The sequence below is a fragment of the Aulonocara stuartgranti genome (genome assembly GCF_965226115.1).
Source record: "Aulonocara stuartgranti genome assembly, chromosome: 8".
In the NCBI taxonomy this organism is placed as follows: domain Eukaryota; kingdom Metazoa; phylum Chordata; class Actinopteri; order Cichliformes; family Cichlidae; genus Aulonocara; species Aulonocara stuartgranti.
In genome coordinates, this window is record NC_138959.1 from 12,793,057 (window position 1) to 12,816,235 (window position 23,179).

At 43.0% G+C, this 23,179-nt stretch overlaps 1 protein-coding gene across 4 annotated transcripts in view; it reads left to right on the forward strand.

The window, feature by feature from the left end:
* vti1a (vesicle transport through interaction with t-SNAREs 1A) overlaps positions 1-18,467 on the forward strand; it is a 115,720-nt gene extending 97,253 nt beyond the window's left edge. For all 4 annotated transcript variants that reach the window (XM_082545263.1, XM_082545261.1, XM_082545264.1 and 1 more), the window contains one exon: positions 13,871-18,467. Coding sequence is in view for 2 of the 4 variants with exons in the window: in XM_082545261.1 (XP_082401387.1) it covers positions 13,871-13,964 (94 nt within the window). In the remaining 2 variants the exon portion in view is untranslated. The remainder of the gene's footprint in view (positions 1-13,870) is intronic.
* Positions 18,468-23,179: the final 4,712 nt, after the last annotated feature.

Here is a 23,179-nt window from a genome sequence, read left to right on the forward strand (position 1 = left end):
TGGACCTAAGCTGCGTCTGCGACGCGACGTCAGAGGCACGCACCCGATATATTTTAGGGGTGAGTCAGCACGAGGCCAGTCGAAGTGAGAGCTGCCACGCTAAAGGGGGTTTATGTGTCAGACTTGCCCACTGAGACAGAGGTTATGATAATAGATAACTGTGAGAAAGCCTTGGATGGATGGAGTCTAGCAGAGGTGGCAGTTACTATACCGTGGGCTATAGTCATCCCCCCCATTCGGCTCCGTGTTTTATAGCTAGATTCTGTTGCTGCTCTCTGGCTCACCTCTCAGTGTGAAATGAGCAAGTCTCGACTATCGTCCTCAGTCCGCCAGTCGAGCTCACAGTTACACACGAGCACTGCCAAGAATGGTGTTTCTGCCTGTGTCTAAACATGTGGAGCTGTATGATCTGCTGAGTGGGTCATTTGACATGTGTGCTCGGGGAAATGTTTGTGTGTACATTTAAGTGTCTGCTCATGAACTTTAAAATGGATGGGCTTTTGGTTCGTACATGTTTACACTTACAGTAACATTAGGAGAGAGAGCGCTCCTAAATAATAAAATTAAGAAGTACGACATTCTTGCATCGGCACTGTTTTTCCTCCTCCTTCTCTGTCGTTTCATTGGCCCCTCTCCTCACTTTCTTTCTATCTTTCTGTCAGCAGGAGGGTGAGGGGCTTGCTCCAGGCTGCAGCAGGTTTAGCTGATTCTGAGGAGTGCGAGAATAATTTGGGATCTGCTCTGTTTCATCATCTGCTGCTGTCAGAAGTTTGTTTCTGAAGCAGGAGCCTGAACATTTGCTTCCTCGGATGATGTGTCACAAGTGGCACTTTGTTGAGCAGTTGTGTTTGTCTTTGGCAGGTTTTACATGGTGGAGCACGAGTGCAGATTGTGCAGCGACCAATCGTGCTTTCTGTTCAACATAAATCAGGGCTTTGTCAGAACTTGTGTTCTTGTTGTACAGTGTTTGATTTACATTTGCATTTATAAGTTCGTACAGCTCCACCAAAGATAAACGCCTACATAAATTTCCCCTTTTATTCCCCTTTTATTTTTTGTTATAGGATATATTCAGAAAAAAACAGGCTCAATATTGTTGCAGTGTTGTTCTCAATGTTGTCAAAATACAGACATACAGGAAGCGTTATCAGGTGAGTCAGGCTTATGGAAGGTTAAATGAAGTATTTTTCTTAGGATGCAGTAAAGATCAGTGGTATGATTTCACCTGCTAGTCATTCAGTAAATCTTCTATCCAGGTTTTCTTTGGATTTGAAACACATTTGGCATAAAACTGATTGTTGCTGCTGTGAGTTGAACAGGCTTTTATCCTGTGTACCTGTGTAGTTCAAAGGAGAATCTGTGGAAGTGGATGTTAAGCAGTCTGAAATGTTTTTAAAGTGCACATGTGCATGAAGTGTAAGTGAATAAATAGATAAACAACCACAAGACTTTGCAGACCGAGTCCCCCTGGCTGTTGGCCAAACAGGTAATTCCTGCGGCATAGTTTTGGAAGGGCCACAGCAAGCCAAGCCTGCCTCAGCAGTCAGACTGTCTGCACATTTCTGTTGCTGATGGCATACCAGGGGCGCCATTTTCCTCTCTGAGACAGACAAGCCAGAGGATCTGATTGGCCTTCCGCCAATGCACACTCACAAAGACTCCTTTGACAGCAGGTCAGTCGGTTAACCAACCAGTAGGCAGAGGGATAAGACAAAAAAAAATCCTCACCCTCTTCACTCCTAAGCTTCATGATTAAAGGGTTCTTAAAGCTAAAAAAGGGGGTGCATCCTAGTCTTCTCAAAAATGCACAAGTAGTGCATATTTTCAGGTTTATTTGTGGTTTTGTATACCTTTACATTTCATCGTGGCAAGTGTTTGCTGCCGCCACAGACGTGGATCTGAGTGTGTGCTTAGAATTCATGCGTAAATATTGACGTGTGCTTGTATGTTTTGTGTGCGGGCTTAAATCCTTGTGGCCAGGCTGGCATGAGCATACCATAAATACGCTGAACAAACATCTGCTGTTATTCTTCCCCCTTAGCCACCTGATATTAGCTAATAAAGGCAACGATATCAAATCCAGTTCACGATCATGCAACAGTATTTTTTGTAAACGAAATATTTCTGAGATGGTAAATATTAGAAATGTTTAAGGCCAAACTTCATTATAAATTAGCGCTAAGCCTGTGCTCCATGATTAGCTCGTCGTGGTTATGATGTCAGCGGAGCCTCACATCTTATATTTTCATCATAAAGCTGTGTAGGAGCTGACGCACTACCTTAAATAGCTGTTGATGTTCTCCTGTGCGCTCATTATCTCTCCAGTCCAGGCTTTGCTTCTCCGCTTTCTCCTGCCGCCCATCTCCTCCCCTGTGTATCGGCCGCTTTGCATACGACTGATGTTTAAATGCTGCATTGTTAACTGACGTGGGGTAGCCCTTTGCTGACCCGGGAGGTATTTGCTCGTTTGATCATGGGGCAGCAGTTTTAATGTATCGAAGCAGCGCCGCTCCGTAAAGCCCCTAGTATAAGTAGAGACAGAGGGCGAAGGCAGGGCGAGGGATCCGTTGGTTGCAGGCCTGACAGTACAGAAGGAAGGTGATTATTAGAATATCTGTTGGTCAGCAAGGCCAAAGGGAACGCTGCTGACCCTGCATTTCCTGGTTATGCTGTGCTGGTGGGTGTTGGTATTTCGAGGGGTTTTTTTTTTTTGGGGGGGGGGGGGGGGGGGGGGCATTGCGAGTTTTGTGGCAAAGATGGAGAACAGGACTCCATTGATGAACAGATTCAATATTTCCATCATAGTGTGTGTGTGTGGTTTTTTTCTTTATAACACTTTAAATATTTGCATACAAGGCCTTCTTCTGATGTTTATTTCTTATGCTCTATCTGTACGAGATGCTACACTCTTTACACTTTTTTTTTATTTCCACACTATTTATTTTGTGCAGAACTGTGGTTGCCTTTAACATCCAGCCATTGATTTACTTCCCACAGTTATTTCTGCTCTTAGTTTGTCATAAAGACTAGACAAAGATAACTGAAAGGCCTCAGTGTCAGTGAAAACCACGTTGCCTTTTACATATGGGTCTCTGGATACAGAACTCTCACTTCACCAGCTGACAACACAAGAGAAAGAAGTGTTGAGAAAGAGGGAAAAAAACAATGACACAAACAGAGTACAAGTTTGTGTTTGCACCCTGGGACCTGTGTATCAAGACCCTGGCTGCACTGAAGCTAACCGGAGGCTGGCCCCTCAAAGGAAAATATTGAACACCCATACACCCTTCTTGCCTTTTTCTTACCATTCTTTGCCCTCCCTCCCCCCCTGCTTTCATTCTCTGCTTTTCTTTTGGGCTTATTTCTTGTAGGGTGTCTTTCAGAGTGGCAGTGACCATAGATACCAGGAGGGGAAAAAAACCTGTGGAGAGGAAAAAAAGAGAAAGAAAGACACTTTGTTCAACTTGATGATTAATATTTGATGGACAGTTCCCTCATGAATTTCCCATAGCATTCCATAGTGGACTTGTGATGTGCAGAAGGCTGCGAATGGAGATTGTTTGACTCGATGCACAGCTCATCATCAGCATTAAGTGGCCTTTCCACTTTTCCATAAACAAACAAGAAATACAAAAACTAAACGAAAATGTATCTCCGAGTGTTGGAAAATCAGCTAATTTTTTTGTCCCCAAGATTGAGCATGCGATTGTGTTTCTAAGCTCGTTTGACACCGTTTTCTAAAAAAAGAGTTCCCTTTAAATTCCCTTCAGAAATATAATGTTAAAAAGCTTCAGATTACTTCCCTCCCTCTATATCTGTGTCAAGCAGTGTGTATCCTCATGAGATCTCACAACTGGATTCAGTAAATATGGATTGCCTCTTTTATTTCCAAACGTCCCAAAGCAACCCAGATGCCCCTTGACTTTTGAACCGCGGTTCACAGAAAAGCAGAGGTGAAGCAGCAATCTGCATCTCTCATGGTGCCTCACGCCCACATTGTTTCTGAGACTGAGAGCGATACCACATGAGTTTACCTCCAACGGTGAAAAAAACCAGAAAAATAAAGAATTTGAAGGAGAATTCTTAGTCGATTAACTCGGGCTGTCATCATCCGCCCCTAAAAGTTCGTCTTCTCTTTCTGTTTCCCCCTATCATTTCCCAGTTTCTTCTCTTTTTTTTTTTTTTTATAGAAGATTGACCCTGCATGGCTGCAAGTCTTGATTAGCAGGGCTTCAGAGCCCAGAGTCTATTGATTGGGCCTCCAAAGCACTAAGCAAATGTAGCAAGAGAAACAAGTCAATAATGCTGTTACTGCAACAATCCCCGTCACACTAGTGGCTTCCCCCGCACACTCCAAATAGTTATTTTTCATGGGTTGGTGGTGAAGCACGCAATTATGAGAAAATCAGTGTCACTAAAAATTCTGGTTGTCCGCACTTTCTCGTCTTCTCCTTCTGTCTCCGTTTGAGTCTCTCTATAAACTTTTGTCTGTTCTGTCCGTTCGGGATATCGCTTTGCTTTTGTCTGTGACTTCATTCATGTAAAGACTGCTACACGAGTTTATTTTAATCCATTACTTGACTTCCCTTTCTCACATCTCCCAGGTCACTACCACCTCTATGTCTCTCTCAGCTTAGACATGGAGACCAGGGAAGCTAGTTTGCAAATTTAATGGAGCAGCATGGATTATTTAGACTGACTAAAGCCTCCCTTGTAGTGTCAAATAGGGGGTTGTGGGATGACATTAAACCCCTACTTTCTCTGTCTCCTTTTCTTTCTGGCTGCTGCCTTCTGGTTAAAGTGATCTGTACCTGCATGTCCAAACAACTCAAACCTGATGGTTCACATATTCTTTAATTGTTGTGTGTTATTTTACAGCAGTTTTCCAGACGCCCTCCTGTAGTTTTCAGATGTTTTACTCAACACTGCCTTGATGGGCAAGCATGTGCAACATTACTGTTGGCGGAGGGTTTTTGCACGCATGCATGTAGAGTCTGACACTGCGAACCTCTGCTTGCTCAGTTCTTTCATACCTGCAGGGTAGAGAAGGAGCCAGAGTGGCCTTAGGGTCAAAAGGTCAAGTTCAAGAAATGGCTCTTTCTCTCGTTCATCCGTGACTCTGAAATGAAATCCAGGCTTTGGCAGTCTGCTTTCGGCCCAAACTCACATGAAAACGTGACCTCTGACATTAAGATGCTAAGAGAAGTCACAGGTTCTTGTTGCTTTCTTTGCAATCAGGCTTGCTGCTGTCCTTAATAACTGGGATAGGTTGAAATAACTAAAAGTTCACTTTTCACTTTATTTACTAATTTCAGCCCAGTTCTTTAATCTATTCTCATAGAATGTGAATTTATTCTAGTATCCTTTAGTATAAGCCACTGCAAAGATATGTAGCTGCTTTAGCATGTGGACCACTCGTCACATTTTTATGCTTATAACTTGAGACAAGGAGACATAATAATAGAGATAATGATCCAAGCTGCATGTATAGAAACGAGCAGGCAGTACATGATTGCGACTTGGTCAGCCTTGGGTTTTTGTTTAGTGTTTTTTTACATTTGTGTTAGAAAAAGCCAGCCCGTGTGGGTGTGTGTACTTGTATGCTGTTTGTGTGCGTGCTAGTGGGCAGTATCACACCATCATCTGAATCAGCAGAGAGACAGGATGCAAAGCTAAACCACACGGGACTTGAAGCAAATATTTGGAGAGTTGATTTGAAACGGCAAACAAACAACATGCGGAGGAGCTTCCTCACCAGTTAATAAAAAAGACTCAGACATAAACACTAATATCCTCATAGTTTCTTTGGTTGGGAATCCTAAACAGACTTTTAGGTTGTATTTTGAGTGAAATGCAGTTGACGGCACCTCACGACTTGAAGCTGTCGGGACAAGTTCTTGTAAAGATAAGAGCCCTGATTTTGATATGTTTAAAAAAAAATGCAGAGATAAGGAGATACTGGTTTTTGTTTTTTTTTTCTTCCGCAAGTTATCATAGCTCTGAATTACTGCTATAAACTCTGAAAATAGTTAGGTAGTAGGTCGGATTTCTCAGCATCAGCGTTGGTGTTACGTGTCAGGCCGTGGATGTATTACTCAGCTTCAGTGGGGTTTTTTTCTGCAAAAGTAACAGGTTACGCTGGGAAAAAAATGAAAGTGAGCAGTTGTTCTCAAATGATTTATGTGCTTTAATGACATTTCAATACTGAACAAACAATAAAAATTTATGGACACCATAGTTTTGGAGGCCTGCAGCTCTAATGGCTAATGTTATGCCCTTTTTCATAGGGGCCAGTAATCGGATCTGCAGCTGGCCCCTGGCCTTCACAGAATGTATACAAGGGGGATTTTTGTGTTTTGGGAAATCTTAGCAGAAAGAAGAAATAGTGAGAAATGTGGGGATATCACATCCATATCTTCTGCAATCTCCAAAAATACTTGCTGAATAAATAAAATATTTATTTTTTCATAATTAAAATGCAGACACGCGTTACTCTGCAAAGGTTTCAGCCACTGGACGTAGTCTGTGGAGGCTTCTAAAGCAGTGAGAAGATTCCTTTATTTAAAGCCTGAACCATGAAATTATTGACATTAAATTCTAATTTTGAGAAACTGGAGTTGATTGAACCTTATTAACCTTATTGAACCTTCTGACAAATTACCAAAAAAAGGAGATAGATATAAATTTGCATTTATGAGTTTTAATTTGTATATTTTTTGTTACAAGCAGCAGGAAATGTAAACCTCTCAAAAACTCATGTATCACATATGATCCACTTGTATTACATTTACACAAGAAATCATTTATTTTTATTACTTTTCTGTTCTTCCTGGGCAAATTTCACTTTCATTTGAGAACTCAAATTACAGTTTAGTAGTTTTCTTCTTTTATTGTTTTAAATGCCATTTATTGCTACCATGATGTTTATATCTCAGTCTTTTTCTTTTCGCTTCTAAGGCTATGTTCAGACCGAACCTAAAGTGACGTTTTTGCACGGTGAAATTGCGTTAGTAGTTTACGCAAAGACTGGTAATAACGCAAATACACACCCACGCGAGTTGGAAATGTCTCAACCTGGAGGCAAAATTTGCTCCACTTTGAAAGCTCGATTTGACTTCACTTCTGCAGAAAAAGATTGCTCGCAGAAAAGTGAGTAGAATAGTTTGACTTCCTGCTAAGTTCTAAAAATATGTTATTAATCGATTCCAGCTGTCGGGTTTACTTTAGAAGCAAGTATTTCTCTCGTTGGTTATTTGGGGTAAATATGCAGCATGTGGGCTACGAAATGGTCCAAAAACACTCCAGCGATTGAACACATACAAAAACCAAATTTGCCACTATGCTGCTCTGACAACCAGCTAGTTAAGATGAGCCATTTTCCATATTAATCAAGTAATAAAAATACAGTTGTATGAGTCAGAAAACAAATGGCTCTGATTACGGCAGCCTTGTGGAGTATACATACACAGTTTGGAAATGTGGGCTGTCGGCGTCGTCCTGTTGACTATAAACCAGCGACTTCACAAACACACGGGGCAAAAGAAAAACAACTTGGACTTGGAAATTTGAGTTAAGAAAAAGTAGGTGAGGGGAAAATAAGCAATATAAGAACTGAATATGAGCAAGGGGACAAAAAAAAGAGGACACAGCGATAGAACAAAATAGAAGGAGGGGGAGGATGGAGATGAGAGCGGTAAGACAGAGGAGGGTGAGGGTTCGCGCAAGGGAATGATCTGTGTATGTTTGGAGCTCAGAAAAGCCACCTGTACATCACAACCGGATGAGGAGAAGCTGTAGCAGCTACCCGAGATTGCTGCCGGCAAAAGAAGTTCTTAAAAATTCCAGACACAGTTGCAATATACTCTCTCTTCCTCTTCTCACCCACTCGGTGTCTTTCCCATTTCCCTCTCCATCTCCCTCATTTCTCTCGATCCTCTTTTTCATCTTCCCCACACTCACATACTCTTGCATACTCGCCTCCCACTCTAAATTTACTCCTTCTTTCTCCCTCCCTCCTCTTTTCTTCCTCCTTCTCTCTCCTTCAGTCGTTTTCTGCCCTCCCTTTCTTCCATCTTGCACCATTTTTTTTTCAGGAGAGAACTGGGTCCCAGTGTAGGCTGCTGCTGGCCAGGGTTGTTAGCCACCAAATAAAAAATGGATGAACTTCTAGGGCCCCGGTGCTGTTCTCCTGCATCTAGTTGGTGGAAAGAGAGGGAGTAAATTGGAGACGGAGAAAGGGAGAGAGAGAGAGAATCAGGCTGACATGAAATACCTTGCTCAGAAGACGTCTTCCAGAAACCTGACCGTCTTTAATGTCAGTTTTTTCTCAGTTGAGGGGAAAAAATTGTTTTTGTTAGTACAGGTCAAAAAAAGGTCTGCAGCTCTTTCGGGGATCGATGATCTCAACAAATAAATATATTTATATAAACTGTGAAACTTGTTACATTATAAGTGAAAATCTCTCAGTTTGTGAATTATATGCTGTTTTCCTTTGATTTAGATTTAAATTACATTGAACGTCTCTCAGGTTTGGATGGCTGACTGGATGAAATGAGGCATTTGAAGACATAATTTTTTTAAATCTAGGCTGTTCATGCTAATGCGCTTATCTTTACAGTTCAGTGAGCATTTGAGTGTTAAGGTGTGGAGCAAGTTCCTAAATATTGTTTCTGTTTTTAAGTAATGTCAGTAAACAGCTTCCAGTTAGGAGCAAACTCCAGCTGTGCGTGCTTATTTCTAATAATCAGCATGTCTCTCAGACACCCCCGTGGGGGTGATAGGCTAAACATACGTGGTGGGATCAGATCTCTCCAACAAGCAGGTCAGCTTATTATCCCCGCACAGCAACGTGAACCTGATCCAGGTGTTCTGACTTGTTCCTCCTCATCTCATTTGCGATTGAAACATTGCACGTTTTTCCCGCCTTCTCTCAACCTATATTGTTTGCAGGCCAGGCTCAACCTTTTGTTTTTGTCGTGTGTGTGTGTGTGTGTGTGTGTGTGTGTGTGTGTGTGTGTGTGTGTGTGTGTGTGTGTGATGTGGCCGGTTTAAGTTTGAGCCCCAGACCGAGAGCAGCTGTGTGTATGTGTGTGTGAGCAAGCGTGTGTGCCTCCACAATGAAACATTTATTCGTATTAGTTTGTGATAACAAGTCGAGGCATTACTTAGGACTTACCCCCACCAGCATTTCACCTCCGTGTCCATCACTCAAACCATTTGTGAACACATTGATCCTCTCCCCCCCCCCCATCCCCTCCTCCTCTCCCATGCTGTATATTCCCAGGGTTTGGAAGGAGAGCCAGAATGGCTCAGACAGCAATTGATTTTTATTTTATTGGTCTACTAGTGGAAAGAGGTGGGATAGGGGAGGGCCTGAGAGATGCAACTCCGAAGCTAAGTTTGCTCTTAGTGGGCTGTGTGTGTGTGTGTGTGTGTGTGTGTGTGTGTGTGTGTGTGTGTGTGTGTGTGTGTCTCCAGGTGGGATGGGCCTATCCGCTTATGTCTGTCTCACAGAGAATGTTTTTGTTTTGGGGTAGGGGCTGTTGTCTTTCCGTCTGTCTGAAGGTTGTGTGTGTGTGTGTGTGTGTGTGTGTGTGTGTGTGTGTGTGTGTGTGTGTGTGTGTGTGTGTGTGTGTGTGTTCATGTCCAGCCACCTCTGTGAGCCATCAAAAGCTGCATGTCTGTGTTCACATGTGTCAGACACACACACACACATGCGTGTGTCATTTAAGGTATTGGGGGAATCTGAGGTGCTGATGGAGCTGGCACTAGGGACTTGGACCTCAACACACACACACACTCTCTCTCTCTCTCTCACACACACACACACACACACACACACACACACACACATAGCTGAGGTGTATCCCGGTGCTCATTAAAGCTGGTAATAAGGCTGTGCTGCTGGAAAAGGAGGGGAAAAAACAGGGAAAGGAAGAGAGGGAGGGAGGAAGAGGGTGGGAAGGGAGAAAAAGGAAAAAAAAAAAAAAAGGGAGATTTTAAAATTTAATAACACTGGTACGATTTTGTAAATCTTTCCTGACAGAAAAGTCCTCATTATTTTCATCTGTCTCCGAGGAGCCTCTCCAGCTTTGCCTCCCCGGGTAAACGGACCTTTCGCGCTCTCCCTCTTTCTCCTCTTTCTCTCCACCTCTCTATTGCTTTTTCCACACTTTCTGTCTTTCAGCTGCTTTGTTGTCTGTTTCCGATCTTTGTGACTCTCTCTCTCTCTCTGAATATTTCAGCCTCTCTTAGATTAGTGCTGTAAATCTGTTTATTTCCTTTTAGTAAGGTGTTAGCTGACTGGCTGTCTGCGATGAAGGAACATAAGGAGCCAATAGCATTTCCAGTACTATGTGCTGTGATTGGCTGACATTTTAGTTAGAGTTACTGTTGGTCTGTTTTCGTGAGAGTGTTTCTTTTTTCCCCCCACCGTACCGGGGCACCGACACAGGAAAATACTTGAGGATCATAGTATCAGGTATCAAACTCACTGTGTGTAGGAGTGTGCATATGTGGGTCAGCAGATACACCCTTGTACCTGCAGTCTTTGCGTCACTCACACATCCCCAAATCCTTCCCTCCACTTACACGCACACACACACACACACACACTCCTAGCCCCCCTCCACCTCTATGTCAAGTGTCAAAACTGGAGGATGGATCCGGTTTGATAAGTTCTGTTCTGTCTGGCCACGTGTCAGGGCGGGATCAACTATATAGCAGAGGAAAACCATGTTCTTCACTCTCCTACCTCCCAGTTTTGGGGATTTTTTTTTTTACTTCTCTTTTTTGGGAGTATTGGGGTGTGGATATTTTTAGGGTAGGTTTTATTGTAGTTGTTTCTGGTAGCTTTAGTACCTTATTTGACTTGTTAGCTTATTATAAAAGGAAAAAAAAACAAAGAAAAAAATAGGTTGACGTATGAAATTTCATCAGTTTGTGTGGTTTTGTTTCAAATGGATGAAGAATAATTTCCCCATCCTCTGTAAAATGTAACCAAGTAGTCATTTTCCAGCCTTCTTAGGTCTGCAGTGGTTAAAAGAGTGTGATGGCTGACTTTCATGTCCCACTGCTCATATGTCAGTGGGGAAAACTGTGGCTCTTTACAGTGTCACAGACACTATTTTTCAAACAGTTTTCAACATCATGGAAGTGATTTATGACGGCACCTCCACACACTAATTCCTCCAATCTGTCTAGCTAGATCTGTGTGTATGTGTGTGTGTGTGCGGCCCCCCTTCAGGTCATCTGGTCTAAATTGACCTTTGGTCGTAAGCTTTGCAGGATCTTCTCGGTCTGTGTGAACTATTGCAAGCATTAAAGTAAAGATGTACTGTTTATGGCTCCCCCTCCAAGTTTCTGATTGGCTGCCTCTTGCAAACAGAAGCACCTGAGGTTAAAATATTGGGAATATCCCTGCTCTATGACATCAGAAAGATTTGAGTGGAAAAAAACTTGCCTAAAACCAAATATTGAGAGCAGTGTGATGCCCGAGCTTTTAGCTTTCACATGTGCTGACCTAATTATTTGAAACTTTGACCATGTTTCATATAAGCGTGCACTATTTCATTAGTGTGTGTGTGTGTGTGTGTGTGTGTGTGTGTGTGTGTGTCAGAAAAAGAGGAAAAAGCATTAACATTTTTGGACGGGCCACTCCTAAAATTTATATCCATCTTCTCTTTAAAGGTTGGAGTTGCCATATGTGCTGCTTTACATTTATACTTCCAAGACACGTTTTGTTAGATTGGTGCACAGAGGATCAGTTAAGGTCAAAATAATGCATTTTTAAAAAAAAGATGTGTCCCCAGAGGGGGGAGGGAAAAAAACTTCTTAAACCGCAGCACTGTCATATTCCTTACTGCTTTGAACATTTAAGTGTTTGAAGTTATTCCACGTTGTTTGCTACCAAATCAGACTCCTTTAATAAATGCCGTTTTAACAGAATTGAACCCCCCTCCACGAGGCTAAAACTAACTTTATGTTCATTTCTCCACTGCAAGCCTCTACTAGCCCCCCCCCCCCCCCCCCCCCCTCCCTTTTTTTTCTTCTTTTCACCCCAGCTGAAAAATTAGCACAACACAAAGCGAGCTGGCTTCTTCTAACACACTGCCACAGATACACACACACACACACGCACACATACAAGCGCCTCCTCTGGGTATTTGACTGGGATAAATAATCATTGTAAATAATGAATGTCAATTAATAGGGGGAGACGTGTCCTTGCTAAGCATGCTCTGATTAGTGTTTCACTGGGATCTCTTCCCCCAGCTGGCTTCAGCCAATCATGTCAGCCTCATCCAAAACACCAGAATAAAACTGGCCTATCACAACATATGATATCATCTAATACTGCCTCAGCTTATAGGCATATGGCAAATATAGTATTATCTGTCACTATTCTTTTTACAATTTTTTTACCTCAGCAGTGAGGTAAAAAATGCCACGTGTGGGTGTGTGTGGGGTGGGGGAGGGATACCATAGCTGTTGCTTATGTTGTTCGGGACATGGTTTGCTATAAACAATATGACAGTGTCATAATAATGTATGCATTTATTCAAGGATAAACTGTCTACTTATAAAGCAGTGCTGCTTACACACAGTAGTTGTAATGAGCTCTCTGGTGTTAGCGAGAGCATTACAGCATGTCAGAGAAGTGTCCTATTACTGGAAAGAAGTTCATGGCGATTGGTTATATATTGTTTTTAGTTTGTAACAGTATCCTCTGAATCTCATATAAAGCAGTTGATAAAATTTGTTGTTATGCGGCCGAGAGTCTTTTTGCAAAAGGAAATACAAAGATGTAAAGCATCAAAGCTTGTCTGTGGGATTTTTGTCATCCTTCCCTTCAATAGCTTCATCAGTTCTGCGCTTTAAGCTAAGCAAACGGTCGAGACTTTTGCCAGGCGGGCTGGTGGACCAGAGGGAGGCCGCGAGCTCGACTGGTGTGTCAGCTCAGACGTGGAGTTTAGAGGGTAGCTGGGTGACTGAGCAACCAGCCAGCGCCCTCCCCTCCCTCGGTGATAAATGGCCACAGCATGGGCTATTCATCTCCTGCTTAGAGAAGTGGACAGTGCCCCCCTGCTCGGCCTCTCCTCCACCCCTCCACATGTCAGCAAATGTGATAATTCTCTCATTTGTCAGGAGCAGTGGAGGGTTTGGAATCCGTGTGTGTGTGTCTGAGTGAGTGCATGTGTGCTGATGCAAACTCTGGAGAATTTGGGGGACACATGCTAGATAAGTTGCTCACTTACCAGATGCCTTGCTCTGCACATCTTCACTCCATTCCTCATCTGGTACTTTTGTGATTTATTTATTTATTTATTTATTTATTTTTGGGGGGGGTTCAAAGCCCCCACTCCCCCACACCAACTTTACTTCGGTCACAGTGGGAAAATTTAAATGAGCAAATGAGTGAGTCGTTTTATGGCAAATTCCATCAGTAATTCAGCGATTTTTTTTTTTTTTTATTACCTTCAGGAAACTACTGAGCCACTTTTTCCACTTTATTGTGCAAATAAAGTTTAAGAGCCTGTCAGCTATTTGTGTGCGTGTGTGTATATGTTTGCATGTCATGCTTGTTTATAAGTGTGTTGGTCTCTTTTGCATTTGTATGTTCATGTCTGTACACAAATCAGCGTTGTTGTTTTTTACAGAGGGTACACATATGTAAGCAAATCACTCTTATCACGATTGTTTTATCCAGTCACGCTGTGGTTTTATGACGTGTGCCAGCGAGTGTATAGCGATTTAAAAACCAAGCGTTCAGACCTCATGGTAACAATTAAACAGGATCAGGCTCCAGTTGACTTTTCTCCGTAGACCCGCGAACCTTTTCCTAATCCTTCTCTGTTCTTTCTCTCTGCAGGATCATCCAGAATCGGGTCCTGGTCTTCATCCTCGGAGCCATCATCCTCCTCACCATCATCCTGGCCATCTATTTTAATGTGCGAGGCCACTGATCTCCCCTGTACGCACATGCATATATACACACACACACACTCCCTCCCCCTAAACGCAAATACACACACACTCTCTTGTGATTAATAGCGACAAAAGCGTTGTTCTGCTGTAATTAGGACAAATGGTCCCCATGAATCACTATTTCCAAAGCCTGACAGCAAGCTTTTTTTTTTTTTTTTTACCATTTCTCACTCCTTTTTTTTTGTTTGCAGTTTCTTTCCCTTTTTTCTCCCGTTCTCCTTCTTCCCTTTTACTCTCTTTTTCTCTTTCACTTTCTTCTCCTTCCCCCCTCCTCCTCTGCCTGTCAGGCTCGTTCTTACATCTCCAGGGACTAGAACGGGGTGAGATGTTTTTATAATAGTTAATATTTTTCATGGTGTCGTCCTCAGCGTGGTTTGCAACCTGGTCATTTTTTTTCTTGTGTAACTTAATGGAGGGCTTTTTTTGTAGTGTAGGTGGGTTTGGTGTTATTCAGGGTGTGGGAATGCATGAAAGGCAGAGAGAAACCGAAGTTCTACACACATCTGTGGGTTTGCACGTGTGCATGCATGAGTGACAGTCATGGATGGGGGCCCGCACTGCGTTTCTTATTGACACCAACAGTAGGCACACATACTGTATTAGCTTCTGTAACTAAATGATTCAGCTGTTCTTCTCCCCACCAATCACCCTACCCCTGCACAGCTCAGAGGACAGTGCCTTCAGTTTAGATTTGCTGTTCACACTCCTGCTTTAAAAGGCTCAGCAGAGCCCAAAATAGACAAGTGGCGCTGCCTTGAAAAGAGAGGATGCACGCAAAAAGGTTGAGGTTAGTTCAGCTTGTGTTCATTGAATCAAGGTGAAAGTATTTTGGGTTGTTTGTTTTTTTTTCATTATTAGGAGGAAACTGGTTGCAGTTTTTGTTTTCAGGAGCAAAAAAGTGGTTATTTTAGAGAATTTAGAGATTGAAGAATATTAAATAAAAATTGCTCTTTTAATGGATTTTAATGCAAAAGAGACCTGACCTCAGCCTCCGTGAGTACAGCACAGAAACAAAGAGAAATGCTTCAAATGACATTGTAACCACATCTGGGACATCAACCCTTCCCAAATACATACTACATTAACTGATTCCCAAATATAAGCGTCATACTGTATGTACTAACATTGAAATGGACATCATGTATAGTGTTTTTGCTCTTACTAAGTGACTCTCTTGCTATTTATTTATAAATGTAGAGTTTCCATTCAGATTTCTGTGTTGGAAGTGTATATTTTTGTGATGTTGAAATTATTCAGAATTAACATTAATCACATGTTTGTTTCTTCTTGATTTGTGGTGGTTCTCTGATGCAGACTGTACACCAGGACCAACTGAAATATGTGTATTTCTAGTCTTTCATCTTAAAGGCTTTTTTTTTTCTTGATTTCTTTCTTCTATAAATGGATCTAGCTTGTTTAAAAATTTGTACTTTTTGTTCTTTATTTTCTATGTAATCTTCGGAGGTGTGAGATGGGACCCTTGTTTCTGTGTTTGTGATGATGTGATGCATCTGCAGGTGTTTGAAAAAAAGGCGTGCTTGAGTTTACCGGCGTTTAATTCTTCGGGGGGAAAGCCATTCTTTGGGGACGGCGTTTGAAAAATCTAAATTTAAGAGCATATTTGGATCATTTTTTATTTTATTTTTGTTTGGAGGGGGGGGGGGGCTAATGCTAATGCAAGCCACAAGCTCGCACACGCATGGAAACACACACTGGTGCGCGCGCGTATGTCTCTTGTGGTTGGTGTTCCCAGTGAGGGCATTTGCTATTCTGTTTCAGGGTCATAGTCTTCATTTTTGAAGATGCGGGGGAGTCCCCATCCCACCATCCCACCCCACCCTCCCCCACCCCGTGCTATCGTCCACCATTTCACAGGCCCTCACCAGCCGCGGCGCCGTGGTCTGCTTCAAAGCCTCAAATTAATGGCCAACAAAATAGTGTGTCTCTGACCGTCCCATGCGGGGCCGACCCACTAAGAGTTATCATTAAAGTGAAGCAATAATGAAAAAAACGAAGGAAGGAAGGAAAAAAGAAGAAGAAGAGCCGGGGAAGGAAGCGAACGAGGAAGCGCGGAGGTAGGGGGTGCTGAGGGGGGGGTTAAATCCCAGGCAGTTTGACAACAAACCTCATCTGGTAATGACCCTCAGTGATTGTGGTTTTACCCAGTCAGCGTGCACAGTGTGTGTCTGTGCGTGTCTGCATGTTCAGCCTACCTATGTGCTGATGTGCTCTCTCTGTCTCTCCTGCCCCCCTCCCTCCTTCTCTCTACCTCTCCTGCCACCTTTTCCTCCTCCTCCCTGTCCTCCCCTCCCTTCCCTCCCCTCCCAGCCTGTCAGATGAGCGGAGCGGTAGCTAGCGAGTGAGCGGTGGAAGGCAGCGTGGCGGCGGCTTCTATTTGAAGTTGTAATGGTGTCAAAAAGTCAGGGCTGACTGACAGACGTCAGTCCCACAGGGCCTCATTAAAAACAGACCCACTTGACAAGGAAATAATTGAGCGCCGGCGACAACTCGGGGGCCCCTCCGCGTTTTTAGATGTTTTTATTTTCTTTTCATTATTAGCGCCGAGCTATTATGTTCATTAAGAAATGGCATTAAAACAAGTTTTCTTCTTCTTCTTTTTTTTTTTAAAAATACGGGCGAGGGAGGGAGCAGGGAAGGAAGACAGGATGCATGGAGGTGGGAGATAACGATTTGTTTAGAGCCCCGGTTCTGTTTTATTATTTAAACAGGAGCGCTGTCATGTGATACCTTGGCAGACGTTGGCTATCATCTCTCCCTTCTTTCTCCTTTCCTCCCTTTCTTTCTTTCCCCCCCTCCTTCTCTCCTCTGTACTCATCCCTTACTTTTCCCCAAGCTTTTATCTTCCCCTCCTCGGTCCGTCTCCATCTCTTTCTCCACCTGCTCTCTCTATCCCCTTTTCTTTCTCTCCCCGTTGAGCGGCGGGTGTCATTGGAATATGAACTAGATTATTCATCAGTGCCCCCACCACCCACTACCACCCCACGCCCCACTACCACTCCCTCCAATCGCTGATTTGGTTTTCGACAAGCGTCTCACCGCAGAAGGCTGAGGATGAAAACTTGTCAAAAATAGGTTATATCTTATTCCAAGGGGCAACAATAGCAGCAGGTACAGACACCATTTAATATTTAATTTAGGCGGGTGGTAACCCTCCTTAAGTGACTGGAGCTGCGTCTTCCATACAAACGCCAGGAGAAAAGGAGGGGTGGGTGAGCAAGAGGGGAGAGCAATTAATTATTTGATGTCTGAAAAGTGATTTTTGAAGCTCTCGTTGCCTTCTCCTGTTTGCCAGGGGGGGAAAAAAGGGATCGAGTCTTTGGGTGTCCCGGTTCGCTTTCCACACACGTTCCTTATCTTGGTCGCCCCCCCGAGAGCCGAAACATTTCCACTCGTATCATGTTACATCCACATGATAATTGTTCATATAGTAAAAGGTTTTCAGTCTCTTTATGTTATCAGTGGAAATTATGAAATCTTCTACCACCACCATCTTTGCGACATCTCGCTAACGTTCCCAGTCATTCCTATCTTCACCGGTCCTCTCTATCCTCTCTACGTGGTTTTACATAGAAATTATAAAAGGAAGGTTCCTCAACAAGGAACCTGTGTGATGCACCAACCATTGCAAAAGCCCGATGTTTGTCAGCCATTTAAGACGACAAGGGATTGTGACAAGCGTCGTTTGAGCTGCCTGTCCCCCCAGCGGAGGGCGGGCCTTAAACGGCACAAACAGCGCCAGTGGTGGGATCGCAACAGGAGGGTGGGCGCTTCGTCTTCAGGAGTGTCCACGATGCTGTCACCCACTGCACACGCAGACACAGACACACACAAACACACATTCATGTACATTGAGAGAGGCCCAGCAAGAACAGCTAGCCAAGAAAAAGAAGAATGGGGGGGGGAATCACAATGGCACTGTTTGAGGAGTACAATGAATATTCTTCTGTTTGATTCAGCAGACGTGGACGCATATGCGCACGCACACACACTGCTGCACGTATGATCCCAATAAAGACAGGCACACACGCTCTAGTGTGGAGCTGTTAGAAGAGGAGCCATGGTCTCCATTTGTACATGCCACCAGTTCCAGCAGAATGGCTTTCTTTCTCTCATCAGCCCATTATCTATCTGTTTTTTCGCCCCATCAGCGCTGTCAACCGTTTTATTAGTGTTTGTGCTCACAATGAAATGACAAAGGCCCCCATTATTTGAGGAAGTCGCAGGGGCCGCAGCCATACATGCATGCACGGATGTCCGTGTGCTCGTGGCCAGTGTTAAGAGGTGATGCCGAATCGTCCACATGCGCATGTATCCGTCTCGAGTTATCGCGTTCCCTTCAGTTCAGCCAATTGAGACTCCGGGCTGATCCTGACTTGTGAAGCTGACTTTTTTTTTGTGATCTCTGTCAGTGTCTGTGTTTGACATCTGTGATTAAAGCGGCTCTGGATCTTTGTAACCTAGATGCTGTGTCGTAACTTGCACACAAACACTTGGTGGGGTCTCCGACTGACTCCGCGGGAACGAGTAAGGAGGTACGAGAAAAACAAGAGCTGACATTTACAAACCGAATGTGGCGCTGTGTGCTTCCTTTTCGTATTTTAAAGGTGAAGCAAGCCGTGTGCTGAAAATCCTCTTAAGACATTGTGTCGTGGAGGAAACAGAGATGCAGAGCCAGACCAGCTTTCCCCCACCACCACCAGACCCTATCCCTGCCTCCTTACTCTTCCTTCCCTCTATCTCCATCACATCTTTCCCGGTAGAAACACAACCTTTGAACTGAAATTAACACTTTCCACTACAAAGACAGCGGTAATCTTCAACGTCATTTGCATGACAATGAGGTTATGTAGATAATAGAGCTGTCAGTGGATCTTTTTCCCCCCACTTTTTATTCTTTTGGTCCCTTTAACTGCCTCATCAGTATGCTACAATGTGTCCAAGCAGATATTTTATGACATGCTGGAGATTATTCTATTTATATTTTTTGTTAAATGGATTTCTATCATTGCAATTGAGCAGTGAGAATGAGCGCATTCTGTGACTGCTGCGCGTTTGTCTTGTATGGTTTCTCCTGTGTTGCCGTCCATTTTAAAAAGACAAATGATAGAAAGAGAAAGAACATAAAAGGAGAAAAGTGGGAATGAGTGCAAAGCAGCCCAGGTTGCCTGGGAGGCACTCAGTGGCCTGGACGTTCTGAAAGAGGAGGGTTTAGTTGAGCTCGCCCTTGTACAGTAATTTACTTTGCATATGGTGTCTTAGCAGACACGATTCTAAATTTCCAACTGGGAGGCATCAGTGGAGGAATCACTGTCTTCAAAAGACGGCCTGCCAGTCACGCTCCTCCCGTAGCTAGAGATCTGAGCGTGCGGTGATAACCCGCGACATCTTTCTGGAAAAACGAGGAGTCGATCAGCTTTGATGGAGCACATCCGCCATGACAGGCTACTGAGGAGCTCGCTAATGAACTGGGGAAGGGGGGTGGGCATCGCTTAGGGTAAGAGCACAGAGGAGAAGGGTAGTTGAGTGGGGAATGGATGGATTGATGGATGGAGAAGGTGTACTTGATAGTTATGAGGTAGCCTCTGCTTTAAGATATTCAGGTAGATGGAAGAGTGCCCAGGTTAGAGGAAAAACAGCTATGTGTTTGTTGAGGAGAAACAACCCCCACTCCACTACTTACATCAGCTCGTTACCCCTCCAGCACCAAAGGGTGGGGAGGTTTTTGTGATTGTTTTGGGGTAAATATTCATGAGAAGGTACCCAATCCCAGATCTCTCCAGCCAGTTTTTTCCATCTATTCCAGAAAGTTTGAGTCTTTTGAATGGGGGCTACCACCTATTTGTGTGCTGGGGATCAAGTGCAATAATCCTCAACCTCTACACAGGTAAGGGTCATTGGGCATGGCAGATATGCACAATGCGTGGCCATTTTTAGTCGGTGAATGAAAAACATTTAGATTTTACGCAAAAGTTCTTCACGTACTTTTAATCAGTAGTATAAGTAAATAAGCTAGAACTATTTTATAATAAGTGTTACAGTACTGAGCAAAAGTCTGGAGCCACCCCTTATTTCTTTATACTTGACTTTTAAATGGCCAGACTTTCTTGTAGTTTTTAAAGGGGTCATGAATAACAGTGGAATAATCATAAGCATAAAAAGGAAGTTAACTCAAGGGATAAACCAGACAACTTAGCAAAGACCAATGTTAAAGTGTATCTTTAGGCACTTTGTTAGTAGCAGCCTATCTCAAAGCACGTAATTTGTTTCCAATTGACAAAAAATACAGGAGACAAAATAGTAGTTTTGTACTAACAAGGTGATTCCTAAAGAGCTATTAGCTGAAAACCTGGCATAGCTCAGCATGGTGTGCAGTGTGTCAGTAATACAATTTGAGATAACTGGAGAAGTGGTGGACAATAGAAGAAATGGTAGGTGTGGGGAAAAAAACTCTACAGCTGATGGACAGAATCTGAAAGTCATGTCCTTGAGAAATAGGAATAAATCCAGCAAAGACCTCACACAGGACCAGAAGATGCATCTGACCAGTTGATCCATCTACTGTTCGGTGAAGCCTCACCAGAAATGGTCTCAGTGGAAGGGTCACTTTCAAGAAGCTGTTCCTAAGAAAGGTAAATGGGGAGAAAGGGCTGAGTTATGCCAAATTACACAAGAACTGGATTGAAAATGAGTGGCAAGAGGTCTTATGGAGTCATTAATCTATATTATAAATTACTAATTCAAATCATTGTTAATACTATCAAAGACTCACCCTATGGGCATTTGTTTGTTAGTTTTTTGGAGATCAGTTACTACACATAATCTATGTAATTATTATTTATTTGAGTGTTATTTAAATCATTCTCAAAAACTATATAGATGTTGAGAATACTGGTAGCCTAGGCAGTTTTTATAGTAAGTTTTGTCAAGATTGATTAACTTCTCTGAGAAGAAATGGGGGACTCATCTAAATGCTACAATAATTATAAGATGTTTTGAAGACGTCAAGAGAACTACAACAGTAAGTCTACAGCCATCTGTAGAACACTGTGGAGGCTCTGTCATGGTTTGGAGCTGCATTTCAGCCAGAAGTGTTGGGGATGATGTCAAAGTTGATAAAGTACCAACACATTTTGATTTACCATGAAATACTAACTAGAAAGCATCTGATTGGCAACAGCTTAATTTTTCAGCATGACAATTATCCCAAACTTACTGATAATGTAGTTAAAGCATACCTGGATTGAACCCCCACCACCCCACCACACAAACACACACCCTGAACTTTAACATTATTGAAGCAGTGTGGGATCATTTAGCAGCGAACAGAACAAAAGGAAGCCAACATCCAAAGTGGACAAAGTAGTCAAACCAAATATTGACTTCCAAGCTTGTTAGAGTTAAACAAACTTTGTCTTTGCCTTATATACACTTTATTTACACGTACGTTTCAATAAATCACCTCACCTATTTCCCATTTTCCTAGCAAAATATGCAAAAATGAAAGATGGCTCAAGACTTTTGCACAGCACTGCAAGTGATAACACTGTTTATAGGTATTTACCACTCACCCTGCACAATATGAACCAGGCCTTCCTTCACCTTTATGCTGTTCTCAACACAAACAGCCTTGCAGACAGGCTTACTCTTCACACACACACACACACACACACACACACACACACACACACTCGCTTAGTTTTACACACAAACACACACCGCTCTATTGAGACATATGGATGTGGCAACAAAATGCACAACTTTTTGTTCATCTCAAGGACTTGTGAGGGCCCAAGTGAACTGAGAGGCCATATTGATTTTCCCTCTTTTCATGCTGTGACTCGGGGATTACCCATTTTCTCATTCATTTTTAAAGACAACTCGTGAGAGTCTTCCTTCCCTTTTTCCTCTCTGTTTTTTTCCTTTTTCCCCCCACTTCCCCTTCCCCTTCTCGCCATCGTACATACGCACACACCCACCTGCGCAGCCGGTCGTACCCACCCCTTTTCCACAACCACAAGTCCCTCCTTGACCCTGAAAATTGTAATTCAGCCATAGATCACAGCTGCTGATTATTAGGGCTTACAAAAGCAGTTAAATAAAATATGTCGAAATCATCCAATCCCAGAGGCCACGGCAGAAATTCTAATCAGGTGAGAGAAAGGGGAAGGAGTCAGCAGGGGGATTATGGGTAAAGAAAATCGTCTGGATCTACCAAAGAGCAGACGGAGAGCTGGGTTTGAGCTAAAAATCATAGCAATCATAACGTCGTGTCATGAAAGGTTTTTGGAGGCATGTGAGCTCTTACCTCAAAAACACAGAAATGCAGTCATACACTCCTAAAATGTAACAATCTGTGTTACAGTTTTAGGTTTGATTTCCTTCTTTTTGTGATTCTTGGAACTAAAATTTAAAACAAAAAAACCATCAAAACACAAAGTACATAAATCAATAAATTTGCATATAATTCACTCCTCCTGTGTGTTATGTTACCCCAAAGACAGTTTAAAAAGCATTTTGAATGCACACGTAACTTGCAGTCATCCATGCCATAGTGTTGTCCATAATTAGTGCCAAAGCCAGCACTGCCTCTAGCTAAAGGTCTTCAAAGTTGGCAGATTCTCATAACCTGCAGTGTCAACCAAACTATTTGTAAAATAATTGAGTCTCCCGGTATTAATGCACTCATTTTATGCTAAACAGGCCAACAGCACTTTTGGCCTATAGGCCTTCCTTTGACCAGGCGTAGGAGGGGGTCAAAACATATTAATGATTCTGTTGGCATGCTTGTTACAATGAACCACAAAGGTTGATCCAGCTGAGAGCAATGCATGGGACAGTGCAGCTTGAGATGGTCAGATTTTAGAGCAATTTCAGTGCAAAACATTCTTCCGTAAACTGCTTGCTGTTTTATTTGTTTTTGTTTGGGGTTTTTTAAGGTGCACATATAATACATTTCCCTTTAAGTGAAGGTAAATTTCGTAGCACGCTGGCTGTGATGAGAAAGTCATAAACCAGCCTCAAACACAAGCTCGTCGCGAGAATGAAAACTTTTCTTCCAGGCCCGGACTCAGCCACATGTAAAATGGCCGGACAGTCCAGAGAGCGAGGGAGGTCTGATGGATGGTGCTTCAATCCCTCGGCGGTTCTCCAAACAAGGAGACGCTCGATTACA